This window comes from Heterodontus francisci, chromosome 9 (assembly GCF_036365525.1).
Source record: "Heterodontus francisci isolate sHetFra1 chromosome 9, sHetFra1.hap1, whole genome shotgun sequence".
Classification (NCBI taxonomy): Eukaryota; Metazoa; Chordata; class Chondrichthyes; order Heterodontiformes; family Heterodontidae; genus Heterodontus; species Heterodontus francisci.
The window spans coordinates 43,613,718-43,635,787 of NC_090379.1; the positions used below are offsets into that span (position 1 = coordinate 43,613,718).

Genomic DNA, 22,070 nt, shown 5'->3' on the forward strand with positions numbered 1-22,070 from the left:
CAGGACAACGTTCAGGCTTGGGCTGATAAGTAGCAAGTAACATCTGTGCTATGCATTACTATCACTGAATCCCCCACCATCATCATTCTGGGGGTTACCATTGACACAGAGCTTAACTGGACCAGCCATATGAATACTGTGGCAATAAAAACAGGCCAGAGGCTGTGAATTCTGCGGCGAGTAACTCACCACCTGATTTCCTATCCACTATCTACAAGGCCCAATCAGGATTGCGGTGGAATACTCTTCACTTTCCTGACTGAGTGTAGCTCCAACGACACCATCCAGGACAAAGCAGCCAACTTGATTCCATCACCTAAAATATTCACTCCCTCCACCACAGGCGCACAGTGGCAGCCGTGTGTACCATCTACAAGATGCACTGCAGCAACTTGCCGAGGTTCCTTTGGTAGCATCTTCCAAACCCACGACCTTTACTACCTAGAAGAGCAGATGAAAGAGCAGCAAATGCATGGGAACACCACAGCTTGCAAGTTCCCCTTCAAGCCATACCCATCCTGACTTACAACTATATCACTGTTCCTTCACTGTCACTGGGTAAAAAACCTGGAACTCCCGTCCTTACAGCACCATGGGTGTACCTACACCAGATGGACTGTAGCAGTTCAAAAAGGTGGCTCACCACCTTTTCAAGGGCCATTAGGGATGGGCAACAAATGCTGGCATGAACGAATTTTTAAAAATTCAAGATCAAAATCCTATAAAGGAAATTTAAACTTGTTATTTCTATTCCATTTCGCTGCAGTTCTACATTTTAAACCTGAGAGCCAAAGACAAAATACTGCATTGGAAGAGAATAAAAGAGTTCAAGGGGATACCACCAACACCCAAAGACAAGCTTGGCTGTTGGGTGTACAAGAACAAGTAAGTATATATTACCTGTAACACAATATATATTGATAAATGAGCAGTGTATGTTGGAATGGGTTCTTCCAGGTGATTATGCAGATAACCTGTGTAAGTTTTGCAGTTGCTGTTTTATTGTGCTCAGAACCGACTTTACTGTACTTTTTAACTTGCTGCTTTTCATGTATGTAAAAAGTACGAATACATAAAGAAAAGTATGGAAATGTTCAAACTATTTTCATTTAATTTTTCACTGCAAGAATATTTTAATTCACAAGGTAGATACAAATGAAAGGGAAAATAAAGGTATGCAATTTTTAAACTTCAATTTTACTGTTCAAAATAATTTGACTCGAAGGGAAATTATAGAATCTAACATTTCTATTCCATTGTTGATTTCAGCCTTTTAGAATTTAAAAAAATAATATATTAACAAAAATTGAAGCTGATCTTGTCAGAGAAGTGCTTTTCCAGTAACTACAGAGGTGGGAGAAAGGGAACCGTCATTGACATTTGATGCTGTTATTCCATTGAGTTCATGGGAAACAGTAGATAGATTGTGATGATCTTAAAAGGTCTAATTATTGACATTCCACATTTGTTATAACAATTTTTCTGTGTACGAAGAGGACCTGACATAAATAATAATTTATTCATTAATGCCATTAAGTTCTATTTTAAAAAAAAAACAATTTTATTCTTGTTGACTTTGCAAATTTCTTTCTTTCACTCTAACTTTTCTCTTTTTACTCCAGGTTGATTTTCTTTGGTGGCTATGGTTATCAACCTCGAGAACAGCATCATGGATCTTTTGAATTTGATGAATCATCATTTTGGGTAAGTAATTTAATATATTACTTAAGATTGTCTTCCTTTGTGTGAGAAGATAATGAGAATGAAATCATTGTTACATTCTTTTCCAGAATGCAAGCCATCCAAGAGGCTGGAACAATCATGTCCATTTCATTGACCTTGAAACTTTTACTTGGAACCAGCCCATTACAAAGGTATCCCCACTGTTGTTATAGTGCTACACAAGAATAGGTTTTAATTTTCCAGTTTGCAGTACTTTCCACTGGTGTGACGGCTATGCTTTTCTTCTAATGTTGATTAGAATAATTTTTATCAGCAGCCAGTACCCCTCCAAATAATGGAATTCCAACCTTTTAGCTATGCTTTATAATGTGTTGTTGTAACCAATAGGGCAAACCCCCTTCACCAAGAGCTGCTCATGCTTGTGCTACAATTGGAAACAGAGGCTACGTGTTTGGAGGAAGGTATCAGGTATGTTATTTGATTTACTGCATAATAAAAAGTTGTCTTTCACTAATTCTGTAATGCTTGTAATAACATCAGAAATGTTACATTTGGTGAAAATATGGAGTGGTTTTTAAGAAAAGGGATCATGCAATTTAAATCAGATTGCATTATTACTTTGTTTACATTAAGGGAGAATAGTTCCTATTATTTCCTAAAAATTAATCTTTAAAATGTTTTATTGCTACAAGAGTGCACAACATTTTTGTAATTGGGTACAGAACACAAAAAGAATAGAAATTCTAGGACAGCCTTTACAATCAATTGAACAGTGTCTTACTGAGGCCTTTTCTTGTTCTTACTTTGAAACAAATTGTTATTGTAACTATTCAAGACAAGGCATAATCATTGCTGAAAAATGGCAAATAGAATTATTTGCCACTTGTAGCACAATCACGCATTCCCAGATCAGGTCTGGTATTGAATGGACCAGATGAAGAGTAAAGGTCTCTCTGCTGCCAAGCTTGTGTTGCACAACTGTACCAGAAAAAGATTATAATTTCCCTTACTGTTTGTCCTTGTGGGATGTCTTCATTTTTATTTCCCAATAGAAGAAAAAGACCTGTTCTACGGAGAAAGAAGTTACAAAGCACAGAAATTAACACCAACATTAGAATTAACAAAGATTTAATGGAATTCAAATCTTTCCATTAAAAAGCCATTTGTATAACAATGTTTTCTGAAGGGGACATGCCCATAACAAAAAATAAAATGCTTCCAACAATTAACTTTGTATTACCTGTCCAATACAACTCAATGTTCATTTATGTACTTTGTTTTCCACTATCTCTACCTAAGGATGCCAGGACCAACGACCTCTATTACCTTGATTTGGATACTTGGGAATGGAATGAAGTGTATGTTACAGATTTCATATATTTTGCATGGTTGTGGATTGATGAATTAAGAATGACCATTTCCCATGCACCATCTCTTCCCTCCCCCCCCAAACTCCTCAATATATTTGTCAGAAATTTCTTTGGTGCTGAACGTAAATGGGGTTTTCATTGCCATTCCGCATTGTTACATTGGCAGAACAGGAGAAGCTCCAAGGAAATTCAGGCAATGATTTCTTGCTGGGGTATAGTTCCAAATGCATTAAATGTCCTTCAGTGACGCATCCAAGTGACTCATCTTCATTTGTAACAATAAGTGTCAACAAGCTAATCAACCCTGTAGAACATCTCAGCCAAGCTTAATTATTCTGCAATAAAAACAAGAAATGCTGGAAATACTCAGCAGGTCTGGCAGCATCTGTGGAGAGAGAAGCAGAGTTAACGTTTCAGGTCAGTGACCCTTCTGCGTTTGGCACCCACATAGAGCTTCTGGAATGGCATTTCTGGATGTAGCCAAGTACAAACCCTAGTTGCAATTTTCCTCTGGGGCGGTGGAGACAGTTGTAAGGCTGCTACCACCACTGTGACTGAGACCAGTCACCAACACAGACATGGATAAACCTGGAACCTCCCTGATGTGTATGGTTCAGCTATGTTATAAACTTGCTGAACTATTGCGGGGACAACGAACTAGTCTTCAAGCATTAGAATGTATTTGGTCCAAAGGATATTGTCAAACTACTGTCTGTTAAATTTGAAATTCGCTATGCTTTTATGAAAAAAAAATTTTTTCCTCACTGCATGAGTAAGTGTGAGCAGCTCCTAGACCTCTGCCAGTGCTGGTTGATAGCCAGTTGTTCAAAGGTGTATGGCAGTGAGCTGCAATAAATACTCTATTTTCGTTTTATAATTTTATTCCTGTGGGAAGTCTCCATACATCAGGTAGCGGCTAAGTTATAGCCTGACCAAGTTCTGAAACTTGGGGCGGCACAGTAGCGCAGTAGTTAGCACCGCAGCCTCACAGCTCCAGGGACCCGGGTTCGATTCTGGGTACTGCCTGTGCGGAGTTTGCAAGTTCTCCCTGTGTCTGCGTGGGTTTCCTCCGGGTGCTCCGGTTTCCTCCCACATGCCAAAGACTTGCAGGTTGATAGGTTAATTGGCCATTATAAATTGCCCCTAGTATAGGTAGGTGGTAGGGAAATATATAGGGACAGGTGGGGATGTGGTAGGGATATGGGATTAGTGTAGGATTAGTATAAATGGGTGGTTGATGGTCGGCACAGACTCGGTGGGCCGAAGGGGCCTGTTTCAGTGCTGTATCTCTAAACTAAACTAAATGTCAGCTTCTGTATGTGTCACATATTAAGAATAAAAACAACTTATAAATATATTTATAATTTATTCAATATACAGGAAATATATAGTGGGTCCACCAATAACTGAAAAGAGAAGGGGCAGGTTAATGTTTCATTCTGAACTCTTCATTTAACCTGTCTTTATTCAGATGCTAATGAACCTGCTGTGTATTATCAGCTTTTATTTCAGATTTCCAAGATTTGCAGTTTTCTTTTCAAATCTCTACTATTTTTACTGTATCAACCTTAAAAACAGAAATATATTCATAAGTTTACATTTGCATCACCATTGCTGATCATAAATATAGTTCCTAGACTTTTCCCATTTTTGACAGCAATGCAATATGCTGCACCACCAGTGCAAACTGCTTATTTAATTTATATAAAAGCAAAATACTGCGGATGCCGGAAATTTGAAATAAAAACAGAAAGTGCTGGAAATACTCAGCAGGTCTGGCAGCATCTGTGAATAGAGAAGCAGAGTTAATGTTTCAGGTCTGTGACCTTTCATCAGAACTGTTCTGATGAAAGGTCACAGACCTGAAACATTAACTCTGCTTCTCTCTCCACAGATGCTGCCGGACCTGGTGAGTATTTCCAGTATTTTTTGTTTTTATTTTGGTTATTTCATTTGTTCTTTCTGTAGTTAAGAGATTTGGTGTATACAGTGTTGTATTACAGGAATTGAGTGTTTAGACTATCTGTGAATCATTGCATTTCCGTTGGAAACGTTGTCTATCATTCAAAACTTTTATTTACTAGGGTACAATCTCCCGATCACATCCCCGTTGGCCGCTCTTGGCACTCACTCACTACAATCTCAAATGACCATCTCTTCCTTTTTGGAGGTTTCACGACTGACAAGCAACCGTTAAGTACGTTTAACTCTTGTTTTGTTTCATAAATAATTTATTATTGCAGAGAATTTTTGGAGACTGCAGTTAGAGTTGAGTCTGCCTTTGTTGTATTATGGTCAAGCTAACTTTGAGCTTTCCCATTGTATACCCGTTCTAGATGTTTACATTTTTGCTTGTGCGTTTATTTTTCTGTAAATCATTTGCCTTAAATATAAATGTGAATATTTGCATTCAGGTTTTGTGCCTAAATTACTAGTGTAAAATATTGCATTTTATATGGAAAAAAAAGTCTGACTCTTAAAATATTCACATCATGGCCATCTTTTAGTGAAAAATGTGATGGCAAAATCTTTTGAGGTATTTGTACTCTCTGTATGAATTGACAAATGAACTAAGCAATTAGCACAACATTTTTTTTGTGAAGTTACATATTTTAATGTATAGGTGTGCTTCAAGAATTCGCAATTAATTGTGTTTCTTAGGTGATGCTTGGATTTACAGTGTGAGCAAGAATGAATGGTTACAAGTAGAGCACAGTTATGCAGACAGACCAAGGTAAACTGCATAAATTGAAGATCTATTAGATTATAGTTTCCTTCTGAATTTTGTATTCTTGAAATGTTAGTTGCAGTCTTGTAACTTTGTGTTAGTCGGTCAGATGATCCCACCATTCTGTTATTTATGAGGATTTTATTCTGAACTGTCTCTGTGTATTTATCCTGTTATCAGCAGTCTTGACTGTTGTCTACACTAGTTTTTAAAAATTGTTTTCAGTGTTTCATTTGCATTTTAAATTGTGGTCTAGTATTTATAGATTTTATGGCCCCCCAATGAGCGGGCTGGTGGCAGGAGAGGCTGAAAAGTTGAGTGGGAAGTGGTGGCTGGTGGGGGGGCCCGTTCCCGAGGCCTTCCCACCTCCCCTGCAGTCGGGATGGTAGTGGCGAGAAACGGCTCGCCCGCTCCAAGCCAATCTAAGCCCTTACATGGGCAATTAACTGCCACTTAAGGGCCTCCTCCCGCTGCCGCGGGTATTTTACCTGCGGTGGTCGAACGGCAAAGGTCTCGAACCCTGGCTGGTAAAACAAGGTTGCCTTCCTGTGGACTATGGTGGGGGGGTTCCCTCCTGATTGGGCACCCTGTGGCCGACGCAAGGCCACCCCAGAAGCCCCAACTGCCCCCAATGCACAACACTCTTCCCTCAACCGATCCCCTTTGTCACGCCAGGGCCCGGCCAATTGTCCCCGTCGAGGCCCCAATACATTAGCTGAGTTCTGGGGCTGTCCTTCGTCTTGATTCCGATGGCTGGGTGTAGTCCCAGCAGTGGCCACTGCTGCCGGTAGTGCTGCTGGGACTAAGAGCTGCCAGCCCACTGATTGACCGGCAGCTCCATTAGGCAGGACCTCCTGCCTCAAGGAAGTGGAAGTTCCGCCCAATCCCGTCTTAGCTCCCCAGGCCCAGCGGAGGCGGGCTTGCCACCGACTTTTCGGCCAGTGGGCAGAGCCTCCTGCCCAATGTAAAATTCCGGCCTATGTTTTAAAAGGTTCAATGTAATTTTTTGAGTTTTCACCAAAGTTGAAGAAGTATCCAACACCATCAGTTTGGCTGATGCACGCTTTAATTTTCATCTTTTCATATCCGTTCAGTCCACTGAGGCCTACTTTGGGCTGATGGGTTCTGGTCATCTCATTTTCAGTCATAGAAGAAACCAGCTCTCTGTTTGAAAACCCTGCATTGAATGTTCTAGTTCTCTAGATTTGTAGCCACTATCCACAGCAGAGAATGCAACCAGCTGTAAATATTGCACATCCATCAGAAGTATAAATCCTACTTCAAGCTTGTGAAGAGGTTTTGCCATGATCTGATTTTCTGGATACCTTATCAAACTGACAAAACTGTCCAAGCTCAACTCCTCTTCCAAAGCAACAAAACACAAGAATAAGCCAAAAACAAAATTCTGCAGATGCTCGAAATCTGAAATAAAAGCACAAAATGCTGGAAATACTCAGCAGGTGAGGCAGCTTGTGTCAAGAGAGAATCAGAGTTTACGGTCAGAAGCATCTCTCCTTAGTCCCTGCGCAACGGCGGGACCATTTCTTGGTTGGGCAAACTGCTGTTACTCTTTCCCAGAGCAAACAAATTATCATCCTGCCTCCGACCAATTAGGGAGGGCAGGATGACATGTCTATTCTGTCAAAGGAAGGATTTCTAATTAAAGGGATCATGACATGGGTTACAAGGGCTTACCAGCACTTGGATCTTTAAGGCTGTGGCAACCACAGGAAGGGAGAGGAGACCTGGGAAGGGTGCCTCCCAGATCTCTCTCACTTTCCTGCAGGTATTGCTCCAGGATCTGAGGGGTTGCAGTGAGGTGAGGTCTCCCAAGGACAGGAGGAGGAGGACAACTTCTCCAGCCAAGCAGATGTGGATGAATAAAAGCAAAATACCGCGGATGCTGGAAATCTGAAACAAAAACAAGAAATGCTGGAATCACTCAGCAGGTCTGGCAGCATCTGTGGAAAGAGAAGCAGAGTTAACGTTTCGGGTCAGTGACCCTTCTTCGGAAGTGACCCGAAACGTTAACTCTGCTTCTCTTTCCACAGATGCTGCCAGACCTGCTGAGTGATTCCAGATGTGGATGAAAGTGGCTGAGGAAAGCAGCAGTAGAAGTGTGGTCTCTCCAATGTGGAGTCAGTGCCCCAAGAGGGTCCAGGATCTCAGGAGATATGACAGGTTAAAAAGATAAGAAAGACTTGCATTTATAAAGTGCCTTTCATGACCACTGGATGCCTCAAAGCACTTTTCAGCCAATGAACTACTTTTGCTGTAATGTAGGAAATGCAGCAGCCACACAATCAGCAATCTGATAATGACCAGATACTCTGTTTTGTGATATTGATTGAGGGATAAATATTGGCCAGAACACCAGGGATAACTCCCTTGCGCTTCTTGGAAATAGTGCCATGGGATTTTTTAGTCCACTGGAGAGGGCAGATGGGAGTCTTGGTTTATCCTCTCATCTGAAAGATGGCACCTATGGTAGTGCAGCACTCCCTTGGTACGTCACTGGAATGTCAGCCTTGATTTTTGTGCTCTAGTCCTGGAGTGGGACTTTAACCCAGAATCTTCTGATTCAGAGGGGCGAGTGCTATCAAATGAGCCATGGCTGACGCTGACAAAGTTGAGTGGCATAACACTTTCAGGTTCCAAATGTTAAACCAATCCCAGCCAAATAGCGAAGAATGAAGATAGACACAGATCCTTTTCTTGATAGTCGGTTTACTCGCAGAATGCAGCATTATATATCTCTGCCTCCTGCCTACCCCCACCCCGTGTCTCAGCAGTCTCTCTTTATATTCACTCTAAGTTGTTAATCAAACAATGCCTTTCACCTGTGTATCTTTAGCAACGTAGTTAAGCTACCATTAACACCAAGCTTCACACTCTGACTTGCCCAGCATTCTGCTGCACAGCATGTCTCGGATGAAGACACCTTACAGCATCAGTGCCGGGCACCTTGTCGGCCAATGGCAGTCAGTCCACTGGAAAGGAGGTCGTTCCATGATGTTGCACATGTTTGATGCTCAGACATGTCGAGAGAGCTGAACCTCTGCCTGCAGACCCTGTGTTGGAGGTCTCTCCTTCCTTCTGGACCTCTGTTCAACCCATCTTGTCCTGAGGAAAGGCATACAGTTGAGAAGACAACTGGTGCTGCTGCTAGTGTTGATCCTGCTGTTCCTGGTGACAGTGGTGTGGACTCTGCTCTTGCGCCTCAGCAGAGATGGAAGATGGAGTTGCATAAGCTGCTCCCATGCCATGTTGAGGGCTGGCAGCAGAGAAGTACTGCTGAAAGTGCTAGACAGGTGAAGTGCCTTCCAAGAAGTTGGAAATCGCCTGTTGAGCAGTGGTAGCACTCTCTCCGAGAAGCCTTTCAATGGCCATGGCTTGAACTCTTCAGTGTAACTGATCAAAGGCTTCACGGCATGTCAGTTACACTGAAGAAGCTCCTCCTGCAGTGCACTTGCCTAAAAGGCCCTGGCTCTTAATTGAGGTGATTCAAAAAGCAGTTGCTTTCCTGCCAGACTCTCAGGGGTTCCCTGCTAGACTCGCATCCCAGCCTGAGGAAAGCCACAAGAGGTTACATCAGGATCCCGACCCGATGTCAGTTTCTGGGAATGCAGTTTTGATCCCCTTACCTTAGTAAGGATATTATTGCCATAGAGGGAATGCAATGAAGGTTCACCAGACTTGTTCCCGGGATGGCGGGACTGTCCTATGAAGAGAGATTGGGGAAACTGGGCCTGTATTTTCTAGAGTTTCGTAGAATGAGAGGTGATCTCATTGAAATCTAGAAAATACTTAAAGGGATAGACAAGGTAGATGCAGCTAAGATGTTTCCCCTGGTTGGGAAGTATAGAACCAGGGAACATAATTTCAAAATAGGTGGGAAGCCACTTAGGACAGAGATGAGGAGAAGTTTCTTTACTCAGACAGTTGTGAATCTTTGGAATTCTCTACCCCAGAGGGCTGTGGAAACTCAGTCATAGAGTATGGTTAAAGCAGAGATTGACAGATTTCTAAATACAAATGACGCAAGGGGATATGAGGATAGTGTGGGTAAAAGGCATTGAAGTGGAAGATCAGACATGATCATATTGAATGGCAGGGTAGGCTCCATGGGCTGAATGGCCTACTCCTGCTCCTATGTTCTCCTTTGAGAAAAGAGAAGATTAAGAGGATATTTGATAGAGATGTTCAAAATCATGAGGGGTCTAGACAGAGTAAATAAGAAACTGTTCCCATTGACCAAAGGATCAAGAACCAGAGGACACTGATTTAAGGTGATTGGCAAAAGAAGCAACAGTGACGAGGAGAAAAACTTTTTTACACAGCGAGTGGTTAGGATCTGGAATGCACTGCCTGAAATTGTGGGGGAGGCAAATTCAATCGAGGCCTTCAAAAATAAACTGGATAACTATCTGAAGAGAAAAAATTTGCAGGGCAACAGGGAAAAGGCCAGGCAGTGGAACTAGGTGAGTTGCTCTTTTAGAGAGTCGGCACGCACACAACAGGCCGAATGGCCTCCTTCCATGCTGTTCGCATTCAAATGATTCTATGATGATTCTGTGAACTGCTTCACGTTCTCTCGCACAAGTGATGGAGCGGAGGTGCAAACTTAAAAATGGTAAAGGTGAAGATATCTCACCCCTGCATGCTCCAGAATCTGCCTCCACCAGGCTTGGAAGATTTTGCCCAGTTTGATGACCTTTCATCAGAACTGGGAAAAATTACAGATGTAACTGGTTTTAAGCAAGTACAGAGGCAGGAAAAGTGGGGAGGAGAGGAAAGAACAAAAGGGAAGGCTTGTGATCAGATGGAAGGCATCTTCACAGATGCTGCCTGACCTGCTGAATATTTCCAGCTTTTTCTTTTTTTATTACAAAAGTAGGCCATGAACCAAGGATCTCTGAAAATTGCTTCAGACCTGCATTTTCTGCCTTAGATCTGCATTTTTTGCCATAGATATCTGCTATAACAATCTTGAGTTCACACACCAATTTATAAGACACAGGTCCCAGCAGCTCTCTGTGCTGTATTGGCCTCTATTAACGTAGTTGATCTGGTGTCAAATGATTCACTTGAAACTAGTATCATTGCATCTTATCCAAGAGGAAGAATTTGGTCTGAGAGCATCAGCAGGAGCAAAGTGATTTCACAGTTCTCCTTCATTCAGGGCTCCAGTCAAGTTGCCTTTGACAACCAGAAAACTTGGATATCACAGTCTTTTTAGACTAGGTAGAGATAGCTTCACCGTTACCATTTCTAGGTTTCCTCCTCCGCTCCATCATCTCTGTCCTAAGTGGCTTCACCCTTATTTTGAAATTGTGTTTCCTGGTTCTATACTTCCCAACCAGGGGGAACATCTTAATGTATCGACCCTGTCTATCCCTTTAAGTATTTTCTAGGTTTCAATGAGATCACCTCTCATTCTTCGGAACTCTAGAAAATATAGGCCCAGTTTCCCCAATCTCTCTTCATAGGACAGTCCCGCCATCCCGGGAACAAGTCTGGTGAACCTTCATTGCACTCCCTCGATGGCAATAATATCCTTACTAAGGTAAGGGGATCAAAACTGCACACAGTACTCCAGGTGCAGTCTAACCAAGGTTCTATACAATCGAAGAAAGACTTCACTACTTATGTACTCAAATCCTCTTGCGACAAAGGCTAACATACCATTAGCCTTCCTAATTGTTTGCTGCACCTGCATGTTAGCTTTCAGTGACTTATTGACAAGGACACCGAGGTCCCTTTGTACGTCTACACGTTCTAATCTCTTATCATTTAAGAAATATTCTGCACATCTAGTCCTCCTACCAAAGTGGATAACCTCACATTTTTCCACATTATATTCCATCTGCCACATTCTTGCCCCCTCACTAAGTCTGTCCAAATCCCCTTGAAGCCGCTTTGCATCTTCCTCACAACAGACATTCCCACCTAGTTTTGTGTCATCTGCGAACTTGGAAATACTACATTTGGTCCCCACATCCAAATCATTGATGTATATTGTGAACAGCTGGAGCCCAAGCACTGATTCCTACTATACCCCACTAGTCACAGCCTGCCAATGCGAGAACGTCCTGTTTATTCCCACACAAACAAGAAATGCTGGAAATTCTCAGCAGATCTGGCAGCATCTGTGGAGAGAGAAGCAGAGTTAACATTTCAGGTCAGATGCTGCTAAACCTGAGTATTTCCAGCATTTCTTGTTTGTGTTTCAGATTTCCAGCATCCACAGTATTTTGTTTTTATTTTACTGTTTATTCCTACTCTGTTTTCTGCCTGTTAACCAATCCTCAATCCATGCTAGTATATTACCTCCTATCCCATGTGCTTTAATTTTGCTAACCAACCTCCTGTGGGGGATGAATACCTGGAATGGGTGGGCTATCTTATGAGGAAAGATTGGACAGGCTAGGCATGTATCCACTGGAATTTAGAAGAGTAAGAGGCGACTTGATTGAAACATATAAGATCTTGAGGGGTCTTGACAGGGTGGATGTGGAAAGGATGTTTCCCCTTGTGGGAGAATCTAGAACTAGGGGTCACTGTTTAAAAATAAGGGGTTGCCCATTTAAGACAGAGATGAGGAGAAATTTTTAATCTCAGAGTCGTGAGTCTTTGGAATTCTTTTCCTCAAAAGGCGGTGGAAGCAGCGTCTTTGAATATTTTTAAGGCAGAGGTAGATAGATTCTTGATAAGCAAGGGGTTGGAAAGTTATCGGGGGTAGGTGGAAATGTTGAGTAATCAGTTCAGCCATGAACTTATTGAATGACGGAGCAGGCTCCAGGGGCCGAGTGGCTAACTCCTGCTTCTAATTCATATTCTCGTATGTACTTTATCAAAGGCCTTTTGAAAATCCAAGTATACCACGTCCACCGACTGTTATCAATTCTGTTAGTAATATTCTCAAAAAACTCGAACAGGTTCGTCAAACTTGATTTCCCATTCATAAATCCATGTTGACTATGCCCAATCAAATCATTATTATCCAAGTGTCCATTCATCACATGCTTTAGAATAGATTCTAGCATTTTCCCAGCGACTGATGTAAGACTAACAGGTCTGAAAATCCCTGTTTTCTCTCTCTCTCTCCCTTCTTAAATAGTGGGGTAACATTTGTGACCTTCCAACCTGCAGGAACCGCTTCAGAATCTATAGAATTTTGGAAGATGATCACCAATGCATCCACTATCTCCATGGCTACCTCTTTCAACCCTCTGGAATGTAGAATATCAGGTCCTGGGGACTTATCAACCGTCAACCCCATTAATATCTCCAATAAAACCTCCTTAGTAAGTTCCTTCAATTCCTCATTCCTCCAATCCCTTAGATTTCTAATTCTGAGAGATTTCTTGTATCTTCCTCAATGAAGACAATGAAAACAAAGTAATCATTTAGCTTCTCTGCCATTTCTCTATTCCCCATTATAAATTCTCTTGACTGTGCCTGGAATAGACCCACATTTGTCTTAGCCAAACGTTTCCTTTTTACTATCCGTTTTTATATTTTTTGCCAATTTTCATTCATTCTCTATTCTCCCTTTCTTTATCAGTTTCTTGGTCCTCCTTTGCTGTGTTCTAAAATCCTCTTAATCGTCAGGTTTAATACTATTTCTGGCAACTTTATACGCCTTTTCTTTTAATCTGATACAACCCTGAACTTCCTTTGTTATCCACAGTTGACTGCCTTTACATTTGGGGTTTTTGTGCCTTGAAGGAATGTATAGTTGCTGTAAACTATGTAATATTTCTTTAAAGACTATCCATTGCCTATGTACAGTCATACCTTTTAATGTATTTTCCCAATCCACCTCAGCCAATTTGCCCTTCATACCTTCATAATTTCCTTTGTTCGAATTTAACATCCTGGCTTCAGATTGAACTACCTCACTTTCAAACATAATGTAAAATTCAATCATATTATGATCATTCATCCCTAAAGGTTCTTTTACAAGAAGATTATTAATTAGTCCTTTTTCATTATATAGTATTAGATCTAAAATAGCCCGTTCTCTAGTTGGTTCCTCAACATACTGCTCTAGAAAACCATTTCTAACACACTCCAGAAACTTGTCTTCCACAACATTAGTGCTCATTAGGTTTACCCAGTCTGTATGCAGATTGAGGTCACCCATGATTACTGTATTACCCATGCTACATGCTTCTCTAATCTCCTGATTAATGCCATGCCGCACACTACCACTACTGTTTAGTGGCCTGTAAACAACTCCTGCCAATGTTTGCTGCCCTTTGCTGTTTTTTAGTTCCACCCAAACAGATTCCAGAACAGACCCAGCTTCTCCAACCTATCCATGTAACTGAAGTTCCTCATCCCCAGAAACCATTCTCGTGAATTGTTTCTGCACCCTCTGATGCCTTCACATCCTTCCGAAAATGTGGCACCCAGAACTGGACACACTCAGGTTGAGGCCGAACCAGTGTTTTACACAGGTTTATCATAACTTCTTTGTTTTCATACTCGATGCCCTTATTTATAAAGCCCAGGATCCAATATGCTTTAGTAACCAGTTTCTCAACTTGCCCTACACCCTTCAATGATTTGTGCACATGTATCCCCAAGTCTCTCTGCTCCTGCACCCACTTTAGAATTGTAACCTTTAATTTATATTGCCTCCTTGTTGTTCCTACCAAAATGAATCACTTCACACTTTTCTGCATTAAATTTCATCTGTCATTTGTCTGCCCATTCCACCAGCCTGTCTATGTCCTCTTGAAGTCGATCACTATCCTCCTCACAGTTCACAATACTTCCAAGATTTGGGTCATCAGCAAATTTTGAAATTGTGCCCTGTACACCCTAGTCTAGGTCATTAATATAGATCAAGAAAAGCAGGGGTCCGTCGCAACACCGACCCCTGGGGAACCCCACTATATACCTTCCTCCAGTCCAAAAAACTGTTCACAACAGCTGTCTGTTTGCTGTCACTCAGCCAATTTTGTATCCTTGCTGCTGCTGTCCCTTTTATTCCATGGGCTCCAGCTTTGGTGACAAGCTCGTTATATGGCACTTTATCAAATGCCTTTGGAAGGCCATGTACACCACATCAGTCGCATTACGCTCATCAACGCTGTCTGTTAACTCATCAGAAATCTCAAGCAAGTTAGTTACTATCACTGTCTTGAGGATTGACAGGTTTTACAGAGCCCCTAATGACAGTTTAAAAAAAACTTGTGTAATCAGCTTGTAGAAAGCTAAATTGGATCTTTTAATAGGAAACTTCCTGGTGCGTGCTAAAAAAACACATTCTTCGAGGAAGCATTTAAAGAAAAGCTTATGACTATTCTCGGGGAACTGTACAACTAAGTGGTCATTAAGAAATAAATAATTTGCTTTTACACATTGCTGTCATATCTCAAAATGCTTCACGTGGAATGAAATATATTGTGCCATTGCTGTTGTGTGGGTAAATGTAGCAGGCTCCCATAAACATCAAATGATGATTGATCTGCTTTTGATGCTGCTGGATAAGGATATTGGGCGGGACACAATGCTTGTATATGCAGTGCCTTGGGATCTTTAACATCCACTTGAATAAGAAAACAGGGCCTCGGTTTAGCATTTCATTTGATAGGTGACACCTCCAACAATTCAATACTGCACTGAAGTGTCAGCCTAGATTGTGTTCCAGTCCTGGGCTGAGTCTTGAATGTACATTGTTTTGCTTCAGATGAGAGTACTACTAGCTGAGTCAAGCTAACTATTAGGTTTGTTAAGTCAAATACACCATCTCAATTACAACTATAGCAGAAGCCTCTGCAGCAATCCAGATTAGTCCCCAGATTAACTGTAAACTGACTGCAGCAGTTCAGTGTGAATGTTTTTGATGTAGAGGGAATTTCAGAAAAGTTAGTGAGCAGCATGAAATGGTGGAAGATCCACTGCGTCTTTATTAGGCTGAAGCTGAGTTGTTTATTAAACTACATTTGCTACTTCTGCCAGAAATTGTTTTAAGTTTCATTTGCTTCAAAACAAATGAAGTTTTATCTTCCAAATGGTACATTTCATCGAAGGAAAATATGATGCTATTCTCATGACCAGAGAGCCTTACTTGGCTTTCTACTGAAATCTTCTCCCAGAACAGAGCTGAGGTAAATATGTTCCTAAACAAAGGAAAAAGAAAATCTGCAAATTCTGGAAATCTGAATTAAACACACTGCTGGAAATACATAGCTTGCCGGTTAGTATCTATCATTTCAGTTGTGAGACGCATTTATCAAAACTCAGAACAAAGATTAACAAATTGGTACCTCCATGTGTTCTCTAGACAAACAGGAACTACACAGAAATTTGATCCAAGTTCTACTTACACTGTTGCTATTAATTTATCAAGACTACGGTGGGTTTCCCTCAACCTGGAGTAACTTAGATAATTTCACCAAACCTTGATGTATTGATCTGACTGCACAGAATGAGAGCTTTTATATTATGTCCTCTGAGGAGCATTTAGGTTTTCAGTGTCCCATTTCGGCATGATGAAGAATATTAGATTTCGTTCAACCTCCATCAAAAAATTGCAAGATGATCTGTTGTCACAAGGCATTGGTGTCATTGAATTGAAAGGAAACAGGTTTGATTGTTTTGTTATGCTCAATTCCTGATCTGAACCACATCAAGCATAGATTAGAGTGTCTTCCTGCTTGAAAGAAGGAAATCAGACTGGGGTCTCCTCATCGACTTGCTATCATATACCCTTGGAGCTGAGTAAACTGGACATTAGCAGTGGTAATGCCCTGTAGGCAGAAGAGGTACAGGATCCATGCAGAACCTAGAAATAGTAGGGAGAAACTGGGGGTATTTGGTTTTTGTTGAAGTATAGATACCATATTTTTTTTAAAATTACCCCTCAATTATCTCTCTAACTGGTGCTGCTCCAAGCTGTTGAGGTGATTTTTTTTTAATGTCATTGTCACATAAGGATTCGGCTGCTACTCTAGTCTTGGGTAGTTAAAAAGAAGACCTTGTACAAACATTGTGAGAAGATAAGGTGACCAAATAGTGGTGATTACTGCCTCCTCTCATAGTGAAAGTAAAATTTAATTTAAATCTAGTCAAAATCCTTTCAAACAACATCAGTAATATAACATTTTGTTGCAAAAAAATGCAACAATTTATACTAATACCATTATTTATTTTCAGGCTTTGGCATTCTGCTTGTACAAGCGATGAGGCAGAAGTGATTATTTTTGGTGGATGTGCTAACAATCTATTGGCTCGTCAACAAGCGGTATGTTTTTTTATATAGTATTTTAAACATTATCCTGGTTTTACCATACATATACCGTTATCTTCTAAGGAAGAGTATTGAGGTGTAAATTTTTTGAAGGCCAGAGAACATATGACTCCAGCGCAAGTGGAGCTCTGCAACTCTACAGAGGGTTAAGTTTCTGGAGGTCACGATTTCAAATCTTTACTTAAGATCAAGCTTTCTATTTTTATAACCTCACAATTTAAGGTATCCTCAAGATAACTAGAACATTCTGTAAATGATGTTTTGAAAGACTAGTTATTCTTAAAATGAGAAGAATTCTGGAAGTACATTATAGAGCTTCAACCAATGCAGTACAGCAAGTAGTATAGCTACAATTTTCCTCACTGTATTGTTTTGCTTATCTCAGTTCATTTTTATTTCCAATACAAATTGATGTGTTCCTTATACAAATATTCTGGTAATGCTGGCTGATATCAAATTACTACCCAAATATACTGTTTACACTGGAAAAGAGTTAGGTCAGTTCTGCCAGCTTTTTAAGGCTCCGTGTGTCAGCTGGATAGGTTATATATATATGACCATTTTACCTGCAGAACGTTTTGCGAGCAGGACAAGCTAAGTGATAATGGAGGAGCTGATATTAATTTACCTTAACATTTCATAATGTTAAGTTGAAAATAATGCAGAAAATTGTTCACTGAGGACTTGAGAATGAAAGTGCTGTGCCTTTTTTAAAATTGCATTAGCAGGTCACTTCGGTGTTGCCAACAATTGTTTTGCTTTTGTGATTTTAAAGAACTACATGGACGTAGTATTTTGTAGATAGACTTGCAAATCTTATATAGATTTACTTGGATTAGGATTGTTTATTTGTAATATAAACAACGCTGCCTCAGCCAATCCATGTTGTTTTAAAACATTTCAAAGCTCTGTTTTATACATCTAAATTGTTCTACTTTTCTGCAGGCTCATAGTAATGACATCCTTATCTTCTCTGTACAGCCGAAGTCCCTTGTCAGGTAAGGGCATAGTTTTGCCAAGATAAACATCGGTCAGGGGTGCTGGGTCTGAGTAAATTAGAACACTTTCATGTTTTGAAATTAATTAAATCCAGCTCAGGCTGTAAGGATTCTAAATTAAATGGTTTTGGTAGTCTGAATCCTTTCCTAGTGGGTGTAAATCTAATGTATCAAATTGTGTATAATTCATCAATAATTAGCAGTTTAAATTGAAGAGGGTACAGATTGCTCTGGTATTATGCAGGGTCTAATGCTTCCCAGTTTGGAGTTGAAGCATATAAGGGCAGTTTAGGAGGAGCTTTTTTCCTTTTCTGATCTGTGTAATGTCTCATTTGGGAATATTTTTGCTGGCAATGTAAATGTAAATGTTTGTCCACATCAACTTAACTTTCTGAAAAAAAGCAAAATAAACTGATAGATTTTTTGATGAAAAATGGTTCATGTTAAAATTTAGCAACTTGAGCTGATTTAAATCATAGCTGTTTTAATTTATCTGCCTCTCTAGCAATTTTTTTTTAATGCCTAAAACTTGTTAAATCTATAACTGAGGCTAGTAAATGCCTGCAGCCTCCTAATATCCAGATGCTGCCGGGGTTAGAATCATGGAATGAACTGGTGTTTTCTACAGTTATAGCATAGCTTCCCTGCTCTTATATTCATAAGAAATAGGAGCAGGAGTAGGCCAATAAAGGAACGTATCCCGTGTGCCGTCTTCACCGAGAGTAGGGTTCAATTGGCGAGCCCTGATCAGGGACAAGTCTTAAGTTTACTTAAACAGTAGGCTAATAAATTGAGGCATGACAGTGAACCTTAGTTCCATAGAATGCACATCCTGTGCTACGTGGGAACTTCAGGAAGCTTCTCATGCCCTGGACAACCATTCGTGCAGAAAGTGTTTTCAGAGCTTGAACAGCAGCTGGCGTCACTGCAGCGTCTCCGCAAGGCTGACAGCTATGTGGATTGCAAGTTTCCGGAGGTGGTCACAGTGCAACTGAAGAATTTGCAGGTTGAGAATGAATAGGTGACTGCCAGACGAGGTAGACCAGGCACATAGTGCAGGAGTCCCTTGACTGCATCTTGTTGTCCAACCAGTATTCAATGCTGAAACTGGTGAGAATGATGGTCCCTCTGGGGAATGCAGCCTGAGCCAAGTTCACAGCAACATGGGTAGCTCTGGTGTACAGATTGGCTAGGAGGAAGATTGGGGAAGCAATAGCGATGGGGGATTCAATAGTTAGGAAACAGACAGGCGTTTGTGTGGCCACAGACATGATTCCAGGATGGTATGTTGCCTCCCTGGTGCCACGGTCAAGTATGTGACGAGTGGCTGCAGAAATTCTGAGGGGGGATGGTGAACAGCCAGAGTTCATGGACCATATTGGTACCAGTGACATAGTGACAAGAGGGATGAGGTCCTTTAGGCAGATTTTAGGGAGCTTCCAACGCCATGTACTACTGAGCAGAGAAATAGGAGGATAGTGCAAATGAATGTGTAGCTGGAGGGAACGTGCAAGAAGAAGGCCTTTAGATTCCTGGGGCATTGAGACTGGTTCTGAGAGAAATGTGATCTGTAGAACCTGAACATGTTGTACTTCAACAGAGCTGGGATCAATATCGGCGCAGAGAGGCTTGCTAGTGCAAGTGTAAGGGGTATTGAGGGTGCAAAATTCTTAAAATGCATTCTGGAGAACTTTTTTTTAGCAGTATGTCTCAAGCTGAACAAGAGAAAGGGCATTATGGATTTAATTTTCAGGAATGAAGCTGCGCAGGTGGAAGGGGAATCAGTGGGGAAAGCATTTTGGTGGTAGTGATCATAATTCAGTTAGATTTAATGTAGTTATGGAAAAGGTCAAAGAGTAAAGGAGTAAAAGTTTTCAATTTGGGGAAAGGCAAATTTTACTACGCTGAGATGTGATTTAGAAACAGCTATTTGAAGGAAATTCTGTGTCAGAGCAGTGGGATGCATTCAAGCAGGAGATAATGCATGTTCAGAACAAATAATTTCCCACAAAGTAAAAGGGTAGGACTCCGAAGTCTGGAGCCCCTTACATGTCTAGGAGCATACAAGGTAAGTAAAAAAACAAAAGGGAAGCATTTGTTGATCATCTTCTTTGGCCTCCTCGTCTCGCGAGACAATAGGTAAGCGCCTGGAGGTGGTCAGTGGTTTGTGAAGCAGCGCCTGGAGTGGCTATAAGGGCCAATTCTAGAGGGACAGACTCTTCCACAGGTGCTGCAGGTAAAATTGGTTGTCGGGGCTGTTACACAGTTGGCTCTCCCCTTGCGCTTTTGTCTTTTTTCCTGCCAACTGCTAAGTCTCTTCGATTCACCACACTTTAGCCGTGCCTTTATGGCTGTCCGGCAACTGACTCCCAAGACTTGTGATCAATGTCACAGGACTCACATGCATTCAAGTCTTCAGAAGAAGGAGGAAGTGGTTCAATGTAACATGTTGCGTTTGCAGACGTCTTTAAAGCGGAGACATGGACGGCCGGTGGGTCTGATACCAGTAACGAGCTCACTGTACAATGTGTCCTTGGGGATCCTGCCATCTTCCATGCGGCTCACATGGCCAAGCCATCTCAAGCGGCGCTGGTTCAGTAGGGTGTATATGCTGGGGATGTTGGCCACCTCGAGGACTTCTGTGTTGGAGATATGGTCCTGCCACCTGATGCCAAGGATTCTCTGGAGGCAGCGAAGATGGAATGTATTGAGACGTCGCTCTTGGTTGACATACGTTGTCCAGGCCTCGCTGCCGTAGAGCAAGGTACTGAGGACACAGGCTTGATACACTCAGACATTTGTGTTCCGTGACAGTGCGCCATTTTCCCACACTCTCTTGGCCAGTCTGGACATAGCAGTGGAAGCCTTTCTCATGCACTTGTTGATTTATGCATCGAGAGACAGGTTATTGGTGATAGTTGAGCCTAGGTAGGTGAACTCTTGAAACACTTCTAGAGCGTGGTCGCCGATTATTGATGGCTGGAGCATTTCTGACTTCCTGTCCCATGATGTTCGTTTTCTTGAGGCTGATGGTTAGGCCAAATTCATTGCAGGCAGCTGCAATCCTGTGAATGATTCTCTGCAGACTCTTCAGTGTGGGATGTTAATGCAGCATCGTCAGCAAAGAGGAGTTCCCTGATGAGGACTTTTCGTACTTTGGTCTTCGCTCTAAGACGGGCAAGGTTGAACAACCTGCCATCTGATCTTGTGTGGAGGAAAATTCCTTCTTCTGAAGACTTGAACGCATGTGACAGCAGCAGGGAGAAGAAGATCCCAAAAAGTGTGGGTGCGAGAACACAGCCCTGTTTCACGCCACTCAGGATAGGAAAGGGCTCTGATGAGGAGCCAACATGTTGAATTGTGCCTTTCATATTATCATGGAATGAGGTGATACTTAGTAGCTTTGATGGACATCCAATCTTTTCTAGTAGTCTGAAGAGACCACGTCTGCTGACGAGGTCAAAGGCTTTGGTGAGATCGATGAAAGCAATGTAGAGGGGCATCTGTTGTTCACGGCATTTCTCCTGTAGCTGGCGAAGGGAGAACAACATGTCAATGGTCAATCTCTCTGCACAAAAGCCACACTGTGCCTCAGGGTAGATACGCTCAGCCAGCTTCTGGAGCCTGTTCAAAACGACTCGAGCGAAGACTTTCCCCACTATGCTGAGCAGGGAGATTCCACGGTAGTTGTTGCAGTCACCGCGGTCACCCTTGTTATAGAGGGTGATGATATTGACATCGCGCATGTCCTGTGGTACTGCTCCCGCATCCCAGCACAGGCAAAGCAGTTCATAGAGTGCTGAAAGTATAGCAGGCTTGGCACTCTTGATTATTTCAGAGGTAATGCCGTCCTTCCCAGGGGCTTTTCCGCTGGCTAGAGAATCAATGGCATCACTGAGTTCCGATTTTGTTGGCTGTTCGTCCAGCTCATTCATGACTGGCAGAGACTGAGCTGCATTGAGGGCGGTCTCAGTGACAACATTTTCCCTGGAGTACAGTTCTAGGTAGTGCTCCACCCAGCTGTC

The 22,070-nt window shown here is 41.7% G+C and overlaps 1 protein-coding gene across 3 annotated transcripts in view; it reads left to right on the forward strand.

Annotated features, from left to right (window-relative positions):
- klhdc2 (kelch domain containing 2) overlaps window positions 1–22,070 on the forward strand; it is a 47,631-nt gene that overhangs the window by 17,353 nt on the left and 8,208 nt on the right. For all 3 annotated transcript variants that reach the window (XM_068038907.1, XM_068038909.1, XM_068038908.1), the window contains exons 5-13: window positions 767–885; window positions 1,623–1,704; window positions 1,791–1,874; window positions 2,071–2,151; window positions 2,983–3,041; window positions 5,138–5,250; window positions 5,715–5,787; window positions 16,954–17,041; window positions 17,993–18,045. In XM_068038907.1, the coding sequence (XP_067895008.1) occupies window positions 767–885; window positions 1,623–1,704; window positions 1,791–1,874; window positions 2,071–2,151; window positions 2,983–3,041; window positions 5,138–5,250; window positions 5,715–5,787; window positions 16,954–17,041; window positions 17,993–18,045 (752 nt within the window). The remainder of the gene's footprint in view (window positions 1–766; window positions 886–1,622; window positions 1,705–1,790; window positions 1,875–2,070; window positions 2,152–2,982; window positions 3,042–5,137; window positions 5,251–5,714; window positions 5,788–16,953; window positions 17,042–17,992; window positions 18,046–22,070) is intronic.